We start from the raw sequence: 25,564 nt of genomic DNA, 5'->3' as shown, positions 1-25,564 counted from the left end.
GAAAAAAAGGTAAATATCCATTTATCTGGGATTTGTGGATATGTCGTTCTGAGATGACTGGGCAGGGTAACTGAATGTTTACACTTCTGATCATTGTAAACTCAGAAACATAAGATTGTATTGTTTCCTTAAAAGAAATGGAAACTTTGTGGTGTTCAGTTTTGCATAAGCATTGTCTAAAATAATGTTGTCATCAAGAACGACAAAACAATAAAATAAAATTTTATGTGATTTGTGTACTTTTAAAAACAATTTTGTCATTTCCCATGTAGCTCATCATACATGTTCCTGTTTAATCATCCCTTCATTTGTTTTTTTCCCTCCACTTGACAATGATTTTAATCCTAACTGCTGCATTTATCATCTGCAGCATTCCACATTATTCATAGACCAAATCCTAACAGGTGGCTTGTTTTCACATTCATGGTCTAACATAAAAAGTTTAACATAAAAAGGTGACGATTCTGAGACTCAGAATGTTTTACTGCAAAGTACAAATATACTGAACTGGATGTGATTTGGTGCCAAGCATTAAGTACAGGGCAGTATTACAAGACACTTATCAGAAACACTTCACTGAATAATATTCAAAAAACTCAACACAGTACCAATTACACATTTACAGGAAACACACAAAGTTGCAAAGACATGTCAAAACAAATAAGTTTGCATAAGAGTACCATGTGCAACTGATGGCAAAGTGCAAGCGAAACAGAATGCTAAGAACAACATACAGGTTACACAGATGAAGAACAAAGTAATGCATCAACAAAAACAATTGTTCACTTGCTGATATAGTGCAAATAGACAGAACAGAAATGGAGAGAAATGTCCAGACATGGGAAGAGGAATGAATGGATTGCACTTGGGTAATGGGATTATTGATGACCTAGGTGAGTTTATTAAGGAGTTAGATGGCTACAACATAGAAGCTTGTGATGGACCTCAACCATGATAGCTTGGTGAAGCAGTGAGTGGGATGAGCAGTAATCTTCCAAGCACTTTTCTTTGTCCTGGTGGTGAACAGGTCTTTTAGCGATGGTGAGAGATCTTCTCAGCTGGCCGGACCACTCATTGTAACCTGGTCTTGGAGAGGGTGAAGGACATCATGACATTCTCAGTGGTGGCAGAGTAGAAGTTCACCAGTTCTGCTACACAGGGACCTCAATGGGAAGTAAAGGAACCACACAGTGTTTCAGACATTTATCTCAAATCACACCCCCAGTTTTCTTCCTGGCAGAAATCATATTTGTAGTATATCCTTCCTATACAATTTGTGCTAATTCTGCGTGCCATTTATTGGATTTCTTCATACCTGCTGGAAGACAAATAATGTCATAGAAAGTAGTACAGTATCCATCTTTATGAAGGAATGTTTCCAGACCTCAGGAAGGCACATGAAAATTAAAAAGAAGCGCATATTCGCATATTTCACTCAACTGCGATCATAATTTTTTTGCAGCAGGAGGTGCATGATCCTCTATATTACTGGGCCAGAAGCGCTGTGAAACCTTTCCAGTATGTTTGCACATATTATTGGACATCATTCTATGTTCAGTCTCCCAGTTGATTTTGTGTATCAATGACAAAATTAAATGTCCCCCACTGATTTGTGCTCAGCTGGGTTCTTGTGTTTTTACAAAGTTTTAAATGAGTGGAAACAAAAAACAACAGTTTTTTTCTGATTTTTGTTTTTAGACAGTTTCTTTATAGACAGTTTATACACAAGTGTTTTTTCTTTCTTTCAAATCAAAGCTTTTAAAAAAAATCAGTGTCTTTCCTGTCTCTGTCGTTTACTCTGGAATGGCTGAGGGAAATGTGTAATCTTGTTGTTTTTCATGTTACATTGAAGAAAAATCTATGACAGAACTATATGACAGAACTAAAATAGTTTCCAGTGTGGTGGTATTTCTTGAGACATCAGTGGTTTCTATTATGTAGTCTATAAAGTTTTCCCAACCTTCATATTTCAGAGCTTTGAAAAAGTTAAATGGCTTTAATTAAGATAATTAGTTGAAGATAATTCAATGTCTGACAAATAAAAATCCAGCAGACTTCTTGAACAATGATGAAGACAAGCATTCACACTATCAGGTGCAAGACATTATTACAGATATCTTGTTTGACAGTCATTGAATCCATTGTACAGAAAACCATAGGCAATTATGGAGACTTTGGCCTGCTGAGTGGGTATACACCTTAGAAATGAGGTGCGAAGCAAGAGGAGTTAAGTATGGCTCATTGGTGCAACTGGGGAACAAGGCACTAGTACTAGAAAAAAAAATCAAACAACTACTTTACAAGTTGTGAATAAAGCTTGCTGCTCTATATTTAATCAGGTCGGGCACTTCTAGGAATTAAAGAAATACAATAATATATACAGTTACAAGTGACATAGTGATGTTGGTAACTATTACCTAGTTCAGGGTTGCCAATCAGGTGTGACACTCACGTTTTCAGACTCTCACGCACACAAGGAATCTTACAGCAAGTCTGCATTATTCCATTATAAACCTAAAATTTGCTACATCAAAAGCACTGGGACAGTTTGCAAACCCTACAGACTATTTACAATGATAGATACATGTCAGTGTGTGTGCAGACTTGTCTCGAATTGAAAATCCCACGCCAGCCAGCTGGCCAAAGTTGACAACCCGGTTAGTTTTCCTCAAAAATACAAAATGATACAATACCCAATGGTTAGGACTGTACACATATTCAAATGTATAACAAAAGAAATTGCAAACAAGTAAAATAAATGTCATTTTAGAACTTGTTTTGGGCTCTTTTTCAGCTGCTCCAGCTGAACTGAAGAGAGGTAGTTTGCGTTAACTAAAAAATACGGAAGATGGTGAATCCAAACTAAATACAAATGAATAAAAAAAAGAAATATACCTCATGGTTCACATTCATTCAGATTCTATCACTCTAAATTACATGCTGAAACCAATAATATACACAACTTACAACAGTGTAAAATAAAATTATAAAAGAAAACACCAAGACATCTAGTCGGATTTAAGGACTCCCAGTTTAAATGGCCTTTATCCACATTCACTTGCATTTAGCTAAGACTACCTTAAATCCAACAAGTTAGCCAGCTAATCAATAAATCCTGATTTCCGAAACAAGCCCCAGTTCTAGCCAGGTTCATTGTAATCAATATCACTTAATTACAACATATTGCACGGTATTTTGCGCATACAAACATGCAGCAATATGTCTACAGACAGCAGTTGGACAGCACTGCGTGTACGACCGATTTAATGAGCCACAAATAAGACAGAAGTGCTAGTAAACAGAATTCAATTACAGCTTTCAAATCTGTATCATTTCTGACTTCCGAGTTAAAATTGAACACAACAATAGCCAAAGAGGGAAGCATCATTCCCGTCACATTTCAGAGGATAAGCAGAGAACGTAAAGAACATTTTTTTTGCAGGGAAGTGCAGTTTACAGTTGCTCGCGAATGTCACGCTAATACTAGCCAATACCATGGAAATTTGAAATTAAATGTGTGTTTATCAAATAATAGAATGAAATTAAATTACCATTGTTTTATTATTTTAATATACTGTGTAATGAAATGTTGAAGAGATAATTAAAAGTATGCTTATTTTACATTGCATCTTGATCCCCTTCACTGTACTAATCAGTAATACAAAGACTGGAAGATGCCTTAACACAGATCTAATTTATGATTATGTGACCTTGAGGGTGCCCATGTGTCAAAATTTTATTTGTAGACCTCTCACAAATTTTAATTGGATTCATCCCTACATTCTCCACTGTAATTTTTTATTACATGGGGGCCTGATCCAGACTTTGGCCTGTGTCGGTCCCCAAAAAGATATGATTGCACAATTTCCCAAATGAGCTTGATGGGCCGAATGGCTTACTCTCGTTTGTAAATTTCTTATGTAACTCTGTGTGTGTGTCTGTGTGTGTGGTTTTGCAACTGGCTCGGTGGAGAGGGGGGGCATTTTTTAGGTTTGAGCTGTAAAGAAGCCAGGCAGAATTGTGTTAGATGGAACTCATTGACTTCACAATCAATTTCAGCTTTTTCTATCCAAACAAGGGTTTAGGACTCCTGCCTCTACGAAAAATAGGTCCTGACAACCTTGGGTGTCACTCATGATTTCCTTGCTTAATGAAAGTTGATATTTTGGGCACCTCAGCCCATTTATCACTATAGATAAAGTCCTTTGTGAGGTGTATTGTTGCAGCACAATTCTTTTTGAGGTTTTATTTTTTTATTGTTGTTCTTAGTCCCACATAGAATATACCTGCAGTTGGTGAAAGACAGCATTGTAGCTATTACTCCTTAAATGCTTTTAAAAGTATTGTGAGGTGCCTTTGATTGTTATTATACTGAAATCTATACTGAAAGACAATAAACAAATGAAAGTACAGGTATTTGGTCAGGTCAGATCAGGTTGGGGAGCATGCACTGATGCAGCGCGTTACCACATCCACCACATGATGATACAGCACGCGATCTTGGCTGGCGGTCCTCTGGAAATGGCCATCCATCTGCCGCAGCCAGGTGTTACGTGCACGCCACCTTGGCCTGGTCCAGCTGCTCAGATCCTCAGCAACAAGAATCCTGCAAGCCGGATCACCTTCAGAGAAATGCACCACATGGCCATAGTGCCGTAACTGATGCTCCCTCACAATGCAGGTAATGTATCTGTTACGTTCTCTGCTGCGGTTGCGCAGTTTCGGTCTCTCTCTCTCTCTTTTGATCCTCAGGTCCGCCCCCGATCTTCGTCGTTGCCTCCCAGTGGCGTATCGCTACCGGAACTTCCACCCACCAGCTTCTTTAAAGAGACGCCGCCAGCGGCTGCATCAGTGTGGTAGCTGGAGAGGGTTTATTTTGGAAATTGTTAATTGTGTCTTATATATATATATGTATGTATATATATATATATATATATATCGCTTGTGTACCTCGCGGCTTTAACAAAAATTGTGTACCACTCACCTTGTGGGACATTTGCAGGTTGGGTCAGGTTTTATTCTTTATTTTCATCGGTCTTTTGTTGTATATTCCACTTTATTATAAATACCAGAAATCCGTTTGTTTTCCGTTTCCGATTAATTAACTTTGACCCTGGGCATTACGTAGGTTATTATTATGTTAGACACATTAGATCAGGCGGACACCACTCTTGTATGTTCTGTTTTCATAGTTAGATTAGTGTAGGTAGGTAGGTTTTTATTTGTTTTGTTTCTTTCATTAGATAGAGTGGAGAAAAAAAACTAAGGGTAGGTAGGGACATTTTGTTTTACTCTTTTTATTTCTTTGGTGTCGTCTGGGCCCAACCCGTAAAGACCTTGTGCTTTTGTACCTGCTTGTCTGCTACGAAATACATATGGTTTACTAAAAGCCGTATTAGAGTGGTGTGTCGGGTGTCCCTGTGTCTGTGTACGTGGGTGCGGCTCTCATATCCCTGGCCGTAACAGTATCTCATTCAGGACTTCTCTAGCAACCACTTGTTCGACACAAAATCAAACCAGTGGTACCCAAGAATTCTCCAAAGAGACGCAGTAAAGGAGTCCAGTCTTTGTCTCAGCTCAATGGATAGCATTAGTGTCTCTCAGCCAAACAGCAAGACAGCAAGCACCAGGATTTGGACTTTCGTCCTCTTGCAAAGATATCGGGAGTGCCACACATTCCATTCCAGTGACCTCATGACCTCCCATGCTCTCCCAATCCGTCTGCTGACTTGAATGTTGCTCCCGAGATAAGTGAACCACTCAACGAGGTCAACATTCTCCCTGCAAACAGACACAATACTCATTGCTGAACCCCATCAAGTCATTAAACGCCTGTATCTTTGTTTTTAACCAGGACACTCTCAATCCCAGACACTCTGACTCCTCACTCAGTTCAATTTTCAATTCAATTTTATTTATATAGCGCATTATCACAACATTACATTGTCTCAATGCGCTTTACATTTCTGCCTCCTAAGGACTCCCCATTGAGTAAGCCAAAGGCAACGGTGGCAAGGAATAACTCCCTAAGAGGAAGAAACCTTGGGAGGAACCAGACCCAAAGGGGGAGCCAGAGCCAGAGCCCAGAGCCAGAGCCCCCAGAGCCAGAGTCTCTCCAGAGCCCTAATAAGAACCTCCATTGACGCCGCAAAAGTCACAGTATCATCGGAAAAGCCAAGATCAGTAAATCAGATGCCCCACAGCCTCTGGACCCCACAACCCTGCCCAACACCCAGTCCATACAAGCTTTGAAAACAGTAGGAGCAAGAACACACCCCTGGTGAACCCCAAAATCAACTGGGAAGAACGGAGAGGTTCTCCCTCCACTCTGCACAGCACTCACAGTGTCAGTGTACATGCTGGCCATGAAGTCCAGCAACTTTGGGGGCATCCCACACGGCATCTCGATCAACTGAGCCAAATGCTTTATGAAAATTGACAAGGGTTGCGAAGAACTTCTGCCGACATTTGCGTTTGTGCTTGATGAGAACCCTCAGTGCCAGAATGCAGTTGATGGTAGACTTCTTAGGTGTACAGCCAAACTGCTCCGGTTGCTGGTAGGTGAGCAAGTGATCACGGATCTTGTTACAGATGACCCTAGCAAGGACCTTACCCAGCACAGAGAGCAGTGTTATCCCCTTGTAGCTGCTACAATCCAGGCTATCATCCTTCCCTTTCCACATAGGGACAACATGTCCCATTTTCCATTCAGCTGGAATGATGCCTGTCTCCCAATTGGAAGCAAAGATTGCCTACAGTGCCAGAAGGACAGCCTTACCCCCAACCTGGAGAAGTTCACCCTGGATACCAGAGATCCCTGCAGCCCTCCCTACCCCCAGCTGATTCACCACCCTTGCAATTTCAGTGAGACTAGGTGGTTCACAGCAGATCAAAGGATCAGCCTCAAGATCCGTGAGCCAAGAGATGTCCACCATCCTAGCCAGAGAAGCAGCTTTAAACAGCTGCTCAAAGCAGCCAGCCCTGTGGGTCTCAATTGCAGTGTGATCCGTAAAGATCTGCTCTGACTACAAGTCTCTGAGGAACAGATTCAGATATATGTAAAGCTTTGATTCCTCTGTAAGCCGGACGTGGGTCACTAGACCACAGATGGTGTGTCACCTGCTCCTCTAATGAATGTCTCCTTATCTGCCCTCTGAGCAGAGTGCGAATTATCTCTCCATAATTGGGGGGTACTGCCTTCATAACACTTCAATGACCATTATGGTCGGCTACCGTGTCAATACAAATAGTCGCCACCAGGATCAATGTTAAGAGTGCAAGATGCGCTAGGGGTGTTTACTAATGTATGCAGCACACGGTCATGGTCTGGACATGCGACAAAATGAGAATCAATACAGAAGATCTCATTATCCTTAACACTAATATTTCCTACTTACACTTCTTTTACCATCAAAAATGTGTCTGATGTCTCCATCTTTCCTTTTCCTCATAGTGTGTCTGTGAATAAAATCTAATCTACAGTATATTTAACAAAACAGTATCTGGGCTGGTCAGCTTCTAAAAATGTCTATAAATATAAAATTGTGGAATGCAGAATCAATACCACTAAAATTCAAATAATAGGGCTTATTATTTGCTAGCTAGTTTTTTTTTTACATTGCCCCTATAGGTTTCACTTATAGTAATGTTTTTTCAGAGCATAACGTTAGACCTTCTTATGCGTTAACATGAGCCTAATAATAAACCACACAGGCAAAGTGGCGAATTAATTTCAGAAAGGCACAATTTATTCATGATAAAATGAGAATGAAAACATAGGGAGTTCATCTCCTTGGAAAATGACCATGATCGATTTTACCTCACCAAATAAGCCTGGTTCAAATAGAGAACTTAGCTTATCTTGCTAGTTAACATAACTAACATTGACTGTACCGATGTTCTGTCGAGTTGAGCTACTTTGTCAAGGTAATCTTTGGTTAGAGCTATCGATTAGCACTACGTTAGCTCAACTCAACAGAACACCGGCCTCAGAAGGACAATGGTAAGTAATTCAACTTATAAAGACGTCAGCTTGCATTAGTAGATGAAACATTTAAACGAATAAATGAAACTTGTAAAATAATACATTTTCAACAGGCTAGACTTCTGCTGGCTACTCACATTTATCAACGCACGACAAGCAGTACTATGACAAATGAACATAATGAACAGGGGCCTCATGTATAAACGGTGCTTACGCACGAAAATGTTGCGCACGCCCGTTTCTACGCTCACGTCGAGATGTATAAAAACTAAACTTGGCGTACCGCCACGCACATTCTCACGGCAACCCCAGACAAGGCGTACACAAGTTTCTGCTCGATTTGGCAAAATGGAGGCACCTACTGGCAAAAGAGTGCTACTGCAGTTTCACTGTGTCAGACTCGCATTCATGACACGGTCTGCATGAAATACACCGAAATTAATTGGCCATCGGTCACCTGATCGTAATCAATCTGTGACAATAAAATGGTGCAGGGAAAAACAAAAAATATTCCAACCATGGCTGCTCTTGCATTGTTAGAGGACATTACAAATGGAAGAGTCAGAAGAGAGCGCGTATTCAGGGATCACAGTGATTTCTTGGCTCATGATGATGACTGGCTACTAAGTCGATTCAGATTTCCAAGAGCTATCCTCTTGGAGCTGTGTGCTGAACTGGAGCCAGCTTTATGGAGGAAGACTGCAAGAAATTGCGCCTTACCGGTACCTGTACTAGTTCTCTCCACCCTCGGATTTTTAGCCACAGGTGCTTTTCAGCGTGAACTTGCGGACCGATCAGGCATTTCTCAGTCATCACTGAGTCGTGCCATGCCAGCTGTATGGGATGGCATAATCCGCTTGTCATCGAGATATATACATTTTCCCTACACTGTGGGTGAGCAGGCAAACATTAAAGCGCAATTCGCAGCGATGTCTGGTTTTCCAAATGTAATTGGAGCGATCGACTGCACGCACATTGCTATAAAAGCGCCTTCAGAGAATGAAGTTGCATATGTGAATAGAAAGAACTTCCACTCCATCAATGTGCAGATCATATGCGACGCGAAAATGTGTCTCACTAATGTTGTGGCAAGATGGCCTGGCTCAACCCATGATTCCTTCATTCTCAGAAATAGTAGTGTTGGAATCAAACTTGACAATGCTGTGGTGCGTGATGGCTGGCTTATTGGTAAGAAGACATTTCATATTCTGGGACCAAAATTGTAGGTTTTCTGTACGTTTTAACTATATGACAATTCCTTAGGGGACAGTGGGTACCCACTAAAGACGTGGCTTCTCACTCCGCTCGCACACCCACGGAGTGAACAAGAGCGATGTTACAACGACGTTCATTCTCGGGCTTGGGCGTGGGGGAGCGCACTATAGGGCAGCTTAAAGGTCTTTAGCGCTGCCTGGACAAGACCGGCGGGGTGCTGCTCTATAGTCCACAGAAAGTATGCCGCATTGTGCACGCATGTAGCGTGCTGCATAATGTGGCACAACATCGTGGCTTGCCTGTACCAGAAGAGCTGAGAAATGATGAACCTGACCTCGACCCTCCAAATGATCCGGCAAATGGGGCAGCATTACAACTTCGTTTGAATGTAATAGAAAGAATGTAACAACAGGTAATCAAACGCAGAATTTATTTTTTCACTAATTCTTTTAACGTGTGGTTAATGTCACATAGCACAGCATGTATATTTTTTAGTTCATTTGCAACATCTGTTACAGAGTTTACTATTGCATTTTGTGACTGCAGCACAGATTCCGTGAGCACATGGTCGCCCCTCGGTTTCTGAGGCACGGGGGTGTGTGTGGCCAGCGCCCGACGATGTGCTCGGCACAGCAGCGCCTTCCGCGCCAGAAGTGTCATCCACAGCACGGGGGTCACTTCTTGTACTATTGTCTGAAACAGAATAAACATGAGTACTGACGCATGTGATGCCTGCTTGTTCAACTTAACCATGCAAATAAATCAAACAAGTATAGTACGATAGATAGATAAATAAAAACTCACCCGCGCTGATGTCGGAGTCCCCCTCACCCGCTGGCAAGATTCCCGTTAAAACTGTGTCCCCAATAATAGCAGCAACACGCTGCTCAAAAGGTGTGAGCCCGGAATTCCGCTACCTCCTCCAGTGGTGTTCAGACTCTTACGGTGAGCCGCTACTCGCTTTTTAACGTCGACTTTAATATCCGACCATTTCTTTTTAATTTCAGGCACTGTGCGACTTTCCGAACTTACATTTTTAAGTGTCTCCGCAACGCTGTGCCACTCCATCAGTTTTCTTTTGTTACTGATGCCACTACTTAATCCACCAAACAGAATTTTTCCTCTTGCTTCAATTTCACTAAGCAAGACCTCCACTTCGCATTCACTGAATTTTTTCTTTTTTCCGCGTGCCTTGGCCATTGTTTTTTAAACAAAACGTTGAACAAAGTGGGTATTTATATTGATTTGCATATTCAAATATACATAATTAGGGGCGGGGCGGGGGGGTGGCTGTGGGCTCGTTCACGTGCGTAAAATTTCATGCTAATTGGAATGTATAAAGGGAATGTGCGTAGATCTGTGCGTACGCACAGTTTTATGCATCTGGATTTTTTCTTGCTTACGCACATTCCTAGTTTTGTCCGTACGCCATGTTTTAGTGTGAATTCTACGCACGTCGTTATACATGAGGCCCCAGGTCACTCAATGAGAATGAATGACGCAACCGACTGGCTGCTTCTAGCGCAGAGGTGGTTAAAATAGTACGGTCCACATTAGGGGTGTCTGAAATCGTTTTACATAAAATTTTCCTACAAGGTGAGGTTTTTTTTTTTTACAACAAGAGAAAAATGTTAAGACACCCCCCCCCCCAAAACTGCTATTTTTGTTTCTTTGGGGGGGTCTGGGTCTTGATCGGGGGGTACAGTACCCCCCGTAATTCAAACCATGCCTCTGAGCCCTCACAGCCATACTCCTCAGTTCCCACTAGAGACTGGAGTTGCCAACATTTTCCGGATGATTATTTATACGAGCTCTATAGATTTAGTAGACACAGTATTGCATATTTGTGTCAGTTATTGGAACCTTACATTTCTAAAAACACACGTCGCTCTAAAGCCCTTACGGTCGCACAGTCTTTGTTTATCGCTTTGCGTGATTTTGCCAGTGGTTCATTTCTGTACAGTGTGGGGGATGCTGAACATTTAAGCAAAGCTACAGTGTGCCGTGAAATCAGGAAGGTTTACGTTGCATTAAAGTCCTTTTTAAATATATTCATTACCTTTCCTGGCCACCGAGGAATTCTTGCCATTAAGGAAACTTTCTTTGGAATTAATGGTGCTTAATCTTTAAACATCTACTCATTTACAACACATAAATCATTACCTGATAAGTAACTGAATTTAATTTGTCAGGCTTTCCTAACGTCATTGGAGCCATTGACTGTACACACGTGAGGATAAAGGCTCCAGCAGGTCCAACAGAGCCTGATTACATAATTAATCATATCACAGTATAAATGTACAGGTAAGTACTGATAATACCTCACATTTATATATGAGAGGTGAAAGTGTAGTCGTCCAACATTAGCAATGTATGTCATTACCATTTCCTAAAATGTTTCAGATGGTATGCACTGCTGAACATCTAATTTCAAACATTGTGGCAAAATGGCCAGGATCAGTACATGATGCCAGAATTTTTCGCGAGTCTTCACTGGCTCAAAGCCTCAGACAAGGCAAGTCAACTAAAATTCACAAATATACTATAGTTTATTATACTACAGTCTAATGTGTCTACTTTCTATTATAGGAATTTTTCCTGGTGTGCTGCTTGGTGACAGAGGATACCCATGTCTACCGTTTCTTCTCATACCATATACAGATCCTGCAACACAAGCAGAGAGACATTTCAACCATGCCCATTGTAAGACAAGGGCACGCATTGAAATGACATTTGGACAGTTAAAATCCAGGTTTAACTGCCTGCGGCATCTCAGAGTTACACCAGACAGAGCGTGTGACATTTTAGTAGCCTGTGCAGTTTTGCATAATGTGGCAATACTGCAGCAAGAACGTATGCCAATATTGATGCAGGATGAGCAATGGGAAGAGGGCCTAGTGTTGCACACACAGAAGAGGCAGGGTTTTCTGGTGGCACTCATAAGTTCTTTTTATTAGTCACACTGTAAATTGGAATAAACACGATAAGAAATTAGAACAGATTTCCCCGTGTTTAACACGACTGGCAGTGCGACGATTTCATCAATGGATGAAACTCGCAGTCGCGTTAACTCACAACACATAGGGTCATCTACATACACACTAATTGAAACGCGATTATACGGTATCGTCTTAAATTCTGCAGCTCACATTAACATTCCAATCATCCGCCTACACGTAATAACATAGTGCTAACATACATTAACCGTATAACAATATATAACGTTTCCTTTCTATCGCCCTCTCTAAACCATAAACTTTCTTAACCAACATTATACTATTTAACAAACAATGACAAAATATCACGAAACACAAATGAAATGATAATCCATTACTCGGTTCGCTCCACAAATAATATCGAGCACATTACCGTGTCGAACGACATCCACCATCTCTGTTCTGCTACCACATGGCGCGAGCTAACTGGCCGCATTCCAACCATGACTGCGCTAATGCGATTAGATATCACCCGCGTGCCGCAACCAAACATATAAAATACACGACAAGCATTTAATAGACGTAACCCACGATGCCACATTACTTCTCTTACCTGTAAATTGGAATAAACACGATAAGAAATTAAAACAGATTTCCCCATGTTTAACACGATTGGCAGTGCGACGATTTCATCAATGGATGAAACTCGCAGTCGCTCCCTCTAGCGTCACCCGCCTGTATATACAGGTCTACGTAATTACATACAGTAAGTATCATTCCATTTTATACCAACTTAAAGTTATGTTAGAATACTCATGTACTTAATAAACAATAACCAATAATAAAAGACATAGACATGTATCATCTGGATTCATACCTCTACACTAGCAGTGGAAGACCACATGGACGGTAGAGCTGTGAGAGATGTGTACGCAAACACATATTTTGGTTGATTCTGTTGCAAATTTCATTTATTTTTATACAATTAGAGAAATTTCTTCATTTTTATTTAATCTTTCATATCCTGTTGGGGGAAAGGGGAAGCATTTACAACAGTGAACACTAAATGTAGACAATAAAGTGATGTTAACCACTTACATCTCTCTCCAATTTTTTAATTTCAAGCTTCAGTTTTTTTTATTTTCAGTTGTCAATATTCGAGGTCTGCTTTTCGGACTTCTATTTCCTGGATCAAATACCTCTTGTAAATAGCACGGATATCTGTCTCATTAGAAGGAAAAAATAATTATTCATTCATTCTTATTAATTACATTAAACAGTTTATTACTTACCTTCTTCCTTTGATGGTCTTTGAGTACATGTGGGCTGTGCTGATGAGGGCTGAGAGCATTGGCCACCTGGGTCTTCAGACTCCTGTACACAGCAAATACTGCATGGGTTTATAAGGAAGAGACAAATGTTATTCGCTGCAAAATAGTTTCAAGTTCATACGGATAGCATTTCTGAGCAAACAGAAACAGTTTCCTCATCCTCCTGTGTCGTGGATGGCCCCGCGATCTACAAAAAGGGAACATTTGTTGGTTATATTTACCATGGCCACAATGCAATCAAATTCAACTTTTGTCACATACAAAGTACGACATGCAGTGGTATGCTTATTGCTGTACAATGCCTGACTACAAGTATTAACAGTACAAGTAAAGCTATTTCCATTAGAAGCGGGACTTAACTTACAGAATTAACTTACAGTAAGTGAACAAAAACCACAATACATGACAGAATTAGCAGCAGATAAAGGCATTGGACTGGAACATTAAATATAAAACCCACAGTTATTGCAGTGTATTAAAGTATATGATTAAATACAATACTCACAACAGATTCTAATGACTGTTGTTCAGGATCCAAGAGGGTCAAGGCACCATCCACTACTGTAATGCATTAGAATATTTGTTTAAGACATTTAACAGAAAGCAAGGCAGAGAGGAGAAACAGAGTAAAGACCTACCATACCTGTAGAAAAGGCTGTTAAATGAGCGTTTTGTTTAATTGTGCAGTGTTTTAAGCAGACATTATTTCGGCCATTGGAGGCGTCACGCAGGACCCCACGTTGGTTTTTTTTCTCTTCTTCGCTTTCCTTTAGGCTGGATGCAGAGTTCAACGTAGTTATACGAAGTTTTGTTGGGTTTATGGTGTAGTTGTGCGTGCATGCTGAGTAAGTACAGTATGCAGTTCATTCGTACCGCAACTACAGTATGCTTTGTAACCGGAGCAAATGTTTATTGTTTTATACGTTTGTAATTTAAAATAAATATATCGCGCTGATCGCAGTTCGCGTTTTGCTGCGTTAATGCCGCTCAGTTTTGAGTATTGTATGTTTATTTGCGTTTTGTAATACAAATGGTTAATATAATTTAATATCTATATTTGTTTAATGTTTGTAAAACTATGTTACCCGTGAGCGGTAGTTATATGTTGATTCCTATGTTTTTATTTCTGTTTCAGTAAACCACAATTGCAGAATCCCCCAACGAGTATCCGGACTGTTTTATGGGTGGTGTGTTAATGCGCTACTATCCAACTATAGGATAACCTGTCAAAAGTAGGCAAACAAACCCAGTGTTCTAATCGGACACTCTGTAAAGGTTACCACCGGGAGAGAATCGGCGTCCCTTTTTTTTTAATACCTTTAACATACGATTGTACATTACTAGAAGGAACAACATCTGAGGATGTTCCTCCCTCAATCCCCTCAATAATAGACCATGCACAGTTCTGTGCAAGGGCCATCACCTCGGCTGGGGTACAGGCTGTTGGCGGTGGGCCCCCACCAGTTGCAGCAGACGCAGCTCTCTTTTTGGTGGCTAAATTATACAATGCAAAAGTGGCCTTTAAATTAATTCTTTAAAAATGTAGTTCTAATTAGATTTACTTTTTACCATTCTGAAGAATATTTTTGTATTTAATCTTCACTTGCTGCCAGGACCTTTTCGTTCCACTTATGTTGCTCCTGAAACCAAGCATTATAAATAATTACAATTATATATCACTTTTTATCAAAGATGGACCCATATAATTAACATGCTGTCCTGTTTATCAATGTGTTAAAATAACCTTAAAGTACCTTACAACTGGTAACAAAATGCATATGTAAAAGGAAATTTTAATGACTATACATTTTGAAGGCTTGACACTGTTCTCATTTAGTTGTAAAATAGTTTGACATCCTTAACACAAAGGTTACTTAAATCATATTCTTACGCATTTAACCTGTCAGCTATTTTCTGCCATGCAGCCTCACGAGCTTTGATAATACAGCTCGTGTTCCCCTTTCTAGTTATTATATCTTTGTAGTCCTCATAGGCTTGTAATAATAATTCTTGCTCTGCCTGGGGAAAAAATGCAGCTCTTTCCTTAGTTTCCATTCTTACTTATCCAGCATCGATTAACAAGGCTGCCTTTTATATCGCGCGGACGCGCACGAGCCTCGCTTATCAAGCTTGGCTTGAATTAGTGGAGATTAAATACACCTGAATTTTGTTTGTGGAATTCAATGAGCCTGAAGTGAACTGTTAGGCTAACTCAAGCGAGGCTATTACAAATAATCCTCAATTTTATAAGCTCGCTTCGTGGAACAGCCCCCAGGTGTCACTGAAGATGCAGAACATATATAACATATTATTACAGCATAACATATTTCTATACTGATTTTTTTTTCTAGAGGACCCTTATGATATATCTGTAATGTTTGACAGAGAGTGCAAAATGGTCCATCTACAGCTTTACTGGTTTTGGTATTTTCTAATCCTCAGCGAGAGGAAACAATTAGCTGTATCTGAGGGTAAGTCAATAAAAAAAACAAAAAAAAGAAAAACAACAACAACAACAACAACCATGAATCTCCCAGAAAGATCCACAATAACTTCCAATAAACCAGCTGTGCAATGTTAGAAATTATCCCTTTATTCTTATAGCTTGTGCTCTTCACTAAAGAGGCTAGAGGGGAAGCTGAATTAATGATCAGAGTTTGACTTTGGCCTGCATGTGAGAATCTGTGGCATTCAAGATAGCAGATGCACAGAGAAAGAAAGAGGTCACTGAGGGAAAAGAAAATCACCTTCATTCAAAAAAATATTTTTTTTACAACAGCAACAGTATTGCTAAATTTCTAAGCCATAAACTTATTATATGTATTGCTCATTTAAGTCTGTTAAGAATTCCTGCTAATGTGAAAACAATAATATATTCTATGTCGGTGGTGAGGTACTGAAATGCCAAAATGACACGAACAGTCAGTTTATAAATGTATAATCTTTTCGCATTTGGTAATTTATTTTTTATGATTTCATTTAGCTTGTTTACTATGTGCAATCAAAGGGATGTTTGGATGCCTCGAGCATGTAGCTGCCAAGGACCAAATATACAGCTTTTACTCTTGCTATTTGGATAATTTACAACACTTTTCTAGCTCTGCTACAGGCATTGATGGACATAGTCGAGGGCCATAGCCAAAAGTATTGTTCATGTCTTGTAAGATATACATACATATATACAGTGGAGGAAATAATTATTTGACCCCTCGCTGATTTTGTAAGTTTGTCCAATGACAAAGAAATTAAAAGTCTCAGAACAGTATCATTTCAATGGTAGGTTTATTGTAACAGTGACAGATAGCACATCAAAAGGAAAATTGAAAAAATAACTTTAAATAAAAGATAGAAACTGATTTGCATTTCATTGAGTGAAATAAGTATTTGAACCCTCTAACAAAAAAGACTTAATACTTGGTGGTAAAACCCTTGTTTGCAAGCACAGAGGTCAAACGTTTCTTGTAATTGATGACCAAGTTTGCGCTCATCTCTAAATCACTAAGGTTTCGAGGCTGTCTCTGTGCAACTTTGAGCTTCAGCTCCCTCCATAGGTTTTCTATTGGATTATGGTCCGGAGACTGACTAGGCCACTCCATGACCTTAATGTGCTTCTTCTTGAGCCACTCCTTTGTTGCCTTTGCTGTATGTTTTGGGTCATTGTCGTGCTGGAACACCCATCCACGACCCATTTTCAATTTCCTGACAGAGGGAAGGAGGTTGTCGCTCAGGATTTTACGATACATGGCTCCGTCCATTTTCTCGTTGATGTGGTGAAGTTGTCCTGTGCCCTTAGCAGAAAAACACCCCCAAAGCAAAATGTTTCCACCTCCATGCTTGATGGTGGGGACGGTGTTTTGGGGGTCATAGGCAGCATTTTTCTTCCTCCAAACACGGTGAGTTGAGTTAATGCCAAAGAGCTCAATTTTGGTCTCATTAATTTTGGTCAGCACCTTCTCCCAGTCACTCTCTGAATCATTCAAGTGTTCATTGGCAAACTTCAGAAGGGCCTGCACATGTGACCTCTTGAGCAGGGGGACCTTGCAAGCACTGCAGGATTTTAATCCATTGCAGTGTAATGTGTTTCCAGTGGTTTTCTTGGTGACTGTGGTCCCAGCTACTTTGAGGTCATTAACTAACTCCTCCCGTGTAGTTCTAGGATGATTTCTAACCTTTCTCAGAATCATTGACACCCCACGAGGTAAGATCTTCCGTGGAGCCCCAGACCGAGGTCAATTGATGGTCATTTTGTGCTCCTTCCATTTTCGAACAATTGCACCAACAGTTGTCTCCTTCTCTCCCAGCTTCTTGCTAATGGTTTTGTAGCCCATTCCAGCCTTGTGCAGGTCTACAATTTTGTCTCTGACATCCTTGGACAGCTCTTTGGTCTTTCCCATGTTGGAGAGTTTAGACTCTGCTTGATTGATTGATTCTGTAGACAGGTGTCTTTTATACAGGTGACTAGTTAAGACAGGTGTCTTTAATGAGGGTGACTAATTGAGTAGGAGTGTCTAACCACTCTGTGGGAGCCAGAACTCTTAATGGCTGGTAGGGGTTCAAATACTTATTTCACTCAATGAAATGCAAATCAGTTTCTATCTTTTATTTAAAGTTATTTTTTCAATTTTCCCTTTGATGTGCTATCTGTCACTGTTAAAATAAACCTACCATTGAGATGATACTGTTCTGAGACTTTTAATTTCTTTGTCATTGGACAAACTTACAAAATCAGTGAGGGGTCAAATAATTATTAATAATTATTAATAATAATTATTAATTATTATTAATAATTAGGGCGGTAATGCTGTGAGATCTCGCGAGAGCTGTGCGTAATCCAACATGGCAGCGTCCTACTAAAAAAACAAACAAAACTTACTTCGATAGCCAACTTAACCAAGACAAAATATTAATAATAGTATTTATAGTACTTTATCGGATAGATAAGTTCACTCATTACATCCTGGACGAAGAAACCTTGGAAGATTTACAGGATTACATGGACGAGTGTTACGAACGATTCATCATGAAGAAGAACCAAGCGATTCCGTCCATGAAGAGAACCCGCTCGGACTGTACTTCAAACAGCCCCTCAAGCAGCCCTTCACCACCGGATAAGGAATACGGAGATATCCTAGATTCCATTAATAACAAACTTTCCAGTTTTGACGCCCGACTGGCACTTGTAGAAATCCTACACAAGGAATTTCAAGCATTACGGGAATCTCTGGAGTACAGTCAACAACAGGTTGAATCGCTAGCATCTGAAAACAAGATTCTCAGAGACTCTGTAACATCCCTCACGGAAGGTATGGCGAAACTCTCCACAGAAAATAAGCGCATGAAAGAGTCCCTGCTTGATATTCAAGCTAGAAGTATGCGGGACAATTTAGTGTTCGCTGGAATTCCAGAGCGCGCAGAGGAAGACGCAGAAGCTACCATCAGAAACTTCATGCAACAAGAACTTAAACTTCCTCGGGACACCGTCAACAACATCACGTTTCATCGGGTCCACCGCATAGGAGGGGTGAGGAAAGAAGCTCAGTGTCCAAGACCTATCGTGGCCAAGTTTGAACATTTCAAACAAAAGGAGCTGGTGAAAAGCAGAGGCAGGGAGCTCAGAGGAACGGACTTCAGCGTCAACGACCAATTTCCCAAAGAAATCCTGGATCGTCGCAGAATCCTGTTCCAGCTCAGGAAAAAATTCATTGTGGAGGGAACCCGAGCTGTCATCGCAGTAGACAGACTGTATGTTAATGGACAACTATTTCGCGACCAGAACACCACTGCTTGGCTCTACTGAAACCACTTCCGACTAAGGTAACACGCATTTAACAAACTAACTTTAAAGTTTGGCAGTTAATACAGGTTTTTAGCGCACGCCGCACACTAGATGGCTTTGTCTAAGGACTATTAAGACTGGGTCACTTTATATCCCTTACTGTTCCTCAACCCCCTTGTTTAATGTCTCACCACAGTCGCAGTTGTTGTTGTTGTTGTTGTTATGGCCATCATTGTCACTTTGGTTGTTATGGTAATTGTTGCATATCGATATTGACGCTCAAAAATGTTTTATCTGGAAGCAGTCTACTAGATAATATACACCCACACATACACGTAGGCAGTCACACACTCGCATGCATAGACGCCCACTCAAACATACACGCACCCCCTCATCTTAACATCACACATGTATGCATTCATACACTCACATATACACATGCCCACTCAAGCTCAGACAGATCTCCTCACCTTAATAGCCGTAGTACACATGGAGACATTCACACATTGACATTTGCACATACATTCATCCTGACACATTCACACTCATACACACATAGTCATTCACATACACACACATCCGTCCATTTTAACATTAGATTGCACTCAGGGGGTCTAAGTTAGGACAGCATGAACTCATTACGCTTTGTCACTTGGAACATGCGTGGTATTGGCTCATTTGCTAAGAGACATAAAATCTTAGAATATCTAACAACATTACAGGCAGACATTGTCCTACTGCAGGAAACTCACTTAGCCAAAACAGGACAGTGTACATTAAATTCACCAGAATTTCCACACATATACTTAGCTAGTTATAATTCAAAGTAAAGAGGTGTAGCAATTTTAATCAACAAAAGAATATGGTTCAACTGTAAAGACACTATCTCAGACCCAGAAGGTATATTCATAATTATTAAAATTTCATGCATATAACAAAGAGATATGTATTGCCAATATATACGGTCCAAATAGTGATGACTCCTCCTTCTTCCACCAACTTTTTGCAGCAATTTCATCACACTCAGACACAGAACTTGTACTGGGAGGGGACTTCAACTTAGTACTTAATCCAGAATCTGACAGACGTAGTACAGCAGCTAGTTACCGTACTTGCCAGTCATCTGAAACATTAAAACAATATATGAATGATTTCGGCCTATGTGATGTATGCCGTACTTTTCACACCACGCTCAGAGAATACACGTTTTTCTCACCAGTCCATCATTCTTACTCCCGGATAGACTTTTTTCTTACCAGCAATACAGTCCTGAAAGATATATGTGACACACAAATTCACCCTATAACAATCTGTGACCATGCACCTGTCACTATGACGGTTACTGTAAAAGTTAGTGCACCACCTTTTAAACGGTGGAGACTGAATACATCGTTACTAACGGACTCAGAGTTTCTAGAAGTTATTAAAAAAGATTGGACAACATTTATTGAAACAAATGACCTGCCAGGTATCTCTGCGGGGATTCTCTGGGAGACAGCAAAGGCTGTAATACGAGGCAGAATAATTTCATATTCAGTACATAAAAAGAAGAAGGAAAAAGCACTCGCAACAGAACTAGAACAGAAAATTAAAACTTTGGAATCAGCACATGTTGCCTCCCAAGAAAAACACCTTCTCAATGAGCTGAGAAAAAGTAAAATGAAATTGAAAGAATTAAGAGACAAAAAAACTCAGTTTTACATTGTTCTGTCCTCTATGCGTGCGGTGCATTCACTGACAGACAGCTAAACGCTTTACTCCACTCAAACTTCTGGATATAGATCGCCAGGTTTATTGGTTGAAGCAAAGGTGAAACTAAAAAGAAAACAGATAAAATAAACAAATTCTGACCCGCATCGACACCCCATATTAATCAACAAAAGGCATGACCAGCGAAAATCATATGCTAAGAAGAAAAAAAAGCAAACGAAATTGACTTCTTGCAAGCAATGAATATACATATTAAACTTAAAAATAAATAAATAAACACATGAAAGCAAGAGTACATGTGCATTTCCTCTGTACATACCGACGATGCAACCATAACAAGATGTATGCTGGAGTGGCTAACGATGTGAGCTGCCGAGACGTCTTTCTCCGTGACTGCGTCGTTCACTTCCAGGATAAAGTTTTTGTTTCAAAACTAACAAACTGATATGTCGGCCAAACTAAAAAATAACCAGTAGATGGCGCACTTTCAAATATTTCACTCCATAGAAATTACAATGAAATGAATGAAATTAAATACATAAATTTTTTATATTTAACTCAAACACTACAACTTGTAAAACTGGAACAAAACACTCCCCGCCTGGCGTTAATTGGCGCCACTCTTTTATGAAAGTCAAAACAATATATCTCAGTCTTTATGATTCTGGGGGAACAAGAACCACTAATTCTGTGATAGGCCTGGTAAATAGCTTACTTCCTCGTAACCCTGGTACCTTTATCTCCACAGTGCGTACCTTACCATCCTTGCTTGGAAACACTTTGGTCACAAGTCCAAGTGGCCACTCATTTCTTGGTGATTGAATGTCTTTCATAACAACAACAGTCCCTGGGCTCACGTTCTGTTGAGTAGACTGCCATTTGTGTCGGATTTGTAGTGTTGAGAGAAACTGACGTTTCCACTTGTCCCAGAAAGTGTTGGCGAGATGTTGGACTTGACGCCACTGACGCTTATAAAGATCAGAAGCAACAAAGTTGCCAGCAGGGGCTGAGAGCGTGTCGACCTTCTGTGTGAGGAGAACAGCTGGGGAGAGTATAAATGGGTCAGTAGGATCTGTCGACACTGGAACAAGGGGCCGTGCATTTATTATGGCAGACACCTCCGCCATAAGAGTGACGAGAACCTCGTGTGTAAGTTTTATGGTCTTGAGCTCAAAGAACATAGAGTCAAGAATTTTCCTAGCCAGACCCACCATCCTCTCCCATGAACCACCAAAATGGGAGGCGTGAGGAGGATTAAAAGTCCATGAACATCCCTGTTCCAACAAGTAAGTTCTGACTGCAGTAATGTTTATGTTTGAAGGTATCTGAAGTTCTTTGCATGCACCAATGAAATTGGTGCCACGGTCTGAGTGGATGCTCTTCACCGGACCCCTGATAGCCAAAAATCGTCTGAGCGCATTGATAAAACTCGAAGTGTCAAGGGATTCAATCACTTCAATATGAACAGCCCTCATGCTCAAGCATGTAAAGAGGACAGCCCACCTTTTGTTTCGGGTAACACCTCCTCTTGTGCGTCGCGTAAAGATACTCCAAGGGCCAAACACATCCAAGCCCACATTTGTAAACGGGGGTTCGGTTGAGAGACGTTCAGCTGGGAGATTGGACATTTTTTGCACATTGAGGGGGGCTCTCAACCTTCTACATCTTACACAGTGGCGTATAACAGAGCTCACTCTCTTCCTGCCGCCCACGATCCACCAACCAGCTACGCGGACAGCCCCCTCTGTGAAGAGCCGGCCTTGGTGAAGGGTCTGTTCATGACAATGCTTCACAATGAGAGTTGCAACGTAATGGGTGCCAGGAATAATGAGTGGGTGCTTTTCTGTTTGACTTAGATTTGCTTCAGCAATGCGGCCACCCACCCTAAGCAAACCTTGGTTGTCTAAGAAGGGGTCCAGATTTTTGATGGGACTGCCCTTAGGAATCTCCTGTTGCCCACCAATGCACCTGATCTCCTCAGAGTATGCCTCTCCCTGCACAGCTCGGATGACACTGTTCTTGGCTTTCTCAAACTCTTCCACTGTGACTCCAGTTCCACAACGGTGCCAACCTTTACAAGAACCGTCTTTATTCGTGGTTGATCTAAAAGCATGAACAATGTGCAACAGACGAGCCATAGCGCGAAGCAGGGAACTCCAATGAGAAAACCTAGTGAATCTTTGGGCACCAAGTAGATTTGTCCTGATTGTGATTTTCAGAGTGGAGACCTGGGGTCTGATGTCCGTGTCCGAACTGGGTTCGACAAGGTCATAGGTGTCTTGAAGATGGCTTTGCTTGTCTTTCAGCAGGAATTTGGGGCCAATGAACCAGTTAGTGAGCGCAAGTTGATGTGCAGGAACAAACCGTGTTGCAAGATCAGCTGGGTTCTGGTTAGTGGGGACATAATGCCACTGACTTGCTTGTGAAGACCTCCTAATTCGAGTTACACGATTACTAACATAGACATAAAAGCGCCTGGTCTCATTATAGATATATCCCAGGACAACCTTACTGTCTGTATAGAAATGAGTGCTATTCAGCTGAATGTCCAGTTCTCCTGTCACCAAATCAGCCAGCTCTACTGCTAGCACAGCAGCACAAAGTTCCAATCTTGGAATAGTTTGTTCAGGGCGTGGTGTTAGCTTTGCTTTCCCCATGACAAAACCAATTTCACAGTTCTTGTCTGCATCAGTTACCTTCAAATAAGCCACTGCTGCAATGGCTTTATTTGATGCGTCACAGAAAATGTACAATCCTCTGTGTGCTGCTTCTGTTGGTGAGATGTTAGTGTACGTTCTGGTGATTGAGAGGTTGGACAGTGCACTCAGTGACTCTCTCCAAAGAATCCATGACTCTTTCCTTTCTGGGGGCAGCGGAGTATCCCAGTCACTGTTATCCTCAGCAAGCTCCCTGAGGATAGATTTGCCCTGGATTGTGACAGTCGCTACGAAGCCTAGGGGATCATAGAGACTGTTTATGGTGGACAAGACACCGCGTCGAGTGAAGGGTTTTGTCTCTTCAGATACGTTGAAGGTGAAGCAGTCTCTCTTCAGGTCCCAGAGAAGACCTAAACTACGCTGCATTGGCAGTACATCTGCTTCAAGATCTAAGTCTTTGAGATCTTTTGCATGATCTTGGGATGGGAAAGCTTCAAGTATCTCTTTTCTGTTAGCTGCGATCTTGTGCAACCTCAGGTTCGACTTCGCAAGGATGTCACGCGTCTTCCGCAACAGGGTCACAGCCATTTCCACAGTAGGAAGGGATTTAAGGCCATCATCGACATAAAAATCACGTGTCACAAACTGCTTAACGTCTAGGTCGGATTCTGTCTCGCAACACTGGACAGACTGTTGTAGGCCAAATATCGCTACCGCAGGGGAAGGGCTGTTGCCGAAGACATGGACTCTCATTTGATATTCAATGATGTCGTTGCAGAGGTTGTTGTCGCGGAACCACAGAAATCTGAGGAAGTTCCTGTCTTTTTCCTGCACATAGAAACAATAAAACATTTGCTCAATGTCAGCTGTAAAGGCTACTGCTTCCTTTCTGAAGCGCATGAGGACGCCAAGGAGTGAGTTGTTGAGGTCTGGACCTTTTAGCAAGACATTATTAAGTGACAGTCCATTGTACTGTGCACTACTATCAAACACAACCCTGATCTGTTTCGGCTTTTTGGGGTGATAAACCCCGAACAATGGCAAGTACCACCTCTCTTCGTCCTCCTTTAGAGGAGGAGCAATTTCAGCATGACCATTTTGGAAAATCTTTTCCATGAAGGCTATAAAATGATCTCTCATTTCTGGTTTTTGGTCAAAGTTGCGGATCAGAGACATGAGCCGATTCATAGCCTGCGGTCTGTTGTTGGGAAGCCTTGGGCGTGGTGACTTGAAGGGCAGCGGAGCTGTCCACCTATTGTTTACATCCTTTTTCATCCCTTCTTTCATTATTTTCATGAAGGCATTGTCTTCAATGGAAAGGGAGACATGATAGTCATTTTTTGTTTGTTCGAACACACAACATCCAAGGTGGTCTGCTACACAACTATTTCTGTCACTGGATTGTGGTGTGTTGGCGTAGGGAATTTGGATCCCAAAGGGTTTCTCCTTTATATTGAACAGATTAGGGCAAGGCTTGAAAAGCGTTGGTCGACCTCTCTCTGTTACGTTTGTGTGGAAAGCATTTACCATAATAGTTTTATGAACACCACCCAAACATACATTTCCCACTATAACCCACCCTAAATCTAATTTCTGTGCAAAAGGTTCGTCATGGGGGCCACTTATCTGTTTGTGGACTTTGTGAACCCTGACGACGTCCCGTCCAAGCAGCATTAGTATGTGGGCATTTGGGTCAGGTTCTGGGATGAGATGCATGATCTTCTTTAACCCCCTGGGGCCTGAGGCCTTTTTTCCACTTTCGAAGTAGTCTGACATGCCTTGACATTTTAAAATATTTCACCTATCTAAAAAACACTTATCCCAAAGTGATACATTTGCTTTTATTCAGCACAAACTCAGCACCAATAATCTGAGACCTCTTAGAATGTTATTATTCTATTTTTTGTTAAAATCAACTTTAAACATATACTTTTCAAAAACCTATTTTCAGACAT

General features: G+C 41.0%; 1 protein-coding gene across 4 annotated transcripts; it reads right to left on the bottom strand.

Annotated features, from left to right (window-relative positions):
- On the bottom strand, positions 1-25,301 carry LOC111860127 (uncharacterized). Of its 4 annotated transcripts, none has more exons than XR_011982156.1 (2): positions 21,272-25,301; positions 1-1,163 (listed from the first exon to the last, which is right to left on the bottom strand). XR_011982156.1 is itself a non-coding variant. In XM_072698079.1 (2 exons), exons 1-2 carry the CDS (start codon positions 25,281-25,283, stop codon positions 21,355-21,357), a joined length of 3,579 nt encoding a protein of 1,192 aa, XP_072554180.1. In that variant the 5' UTR covers positions 25,284-25,301; the 3' UTR covers positions 21,012-21,354. The 4 variants fall into 4 exon arrangements, 1 of the variants encoding a protein (XP_072554180.1); XR_011982157.1 differs by lacking the exon at positions 21,272-25,301 and adding an exon at positions 13,234-16,686; XR_011982155.1 differs by lacking the exon at positions 1-1,163 and adding an exon at positions 21,012-21,057.
- Positions 25,302-25,564: the final 263 nt, after the last annotated feature.

Source organism: Paramormyrops kingsleyae, chromosome 13 (genome assembly GCF_048594095.1).
Source record: "Paramormyrops kingsleyae isolate MSU_618 chromosome 13, PKINGS_0.4, whole genome shotgun sequence".
Taxonomy (NCBI): Eukaryota; Metazoa; Chordata; class Actinopteri; order Osteoglossiformes; family Mormyridae; genus Paramormyrops; species Paramormyrops kingsleyae.
This window is presented reverse-complemented; position numbering and strand designations above follow the sequence as displayed.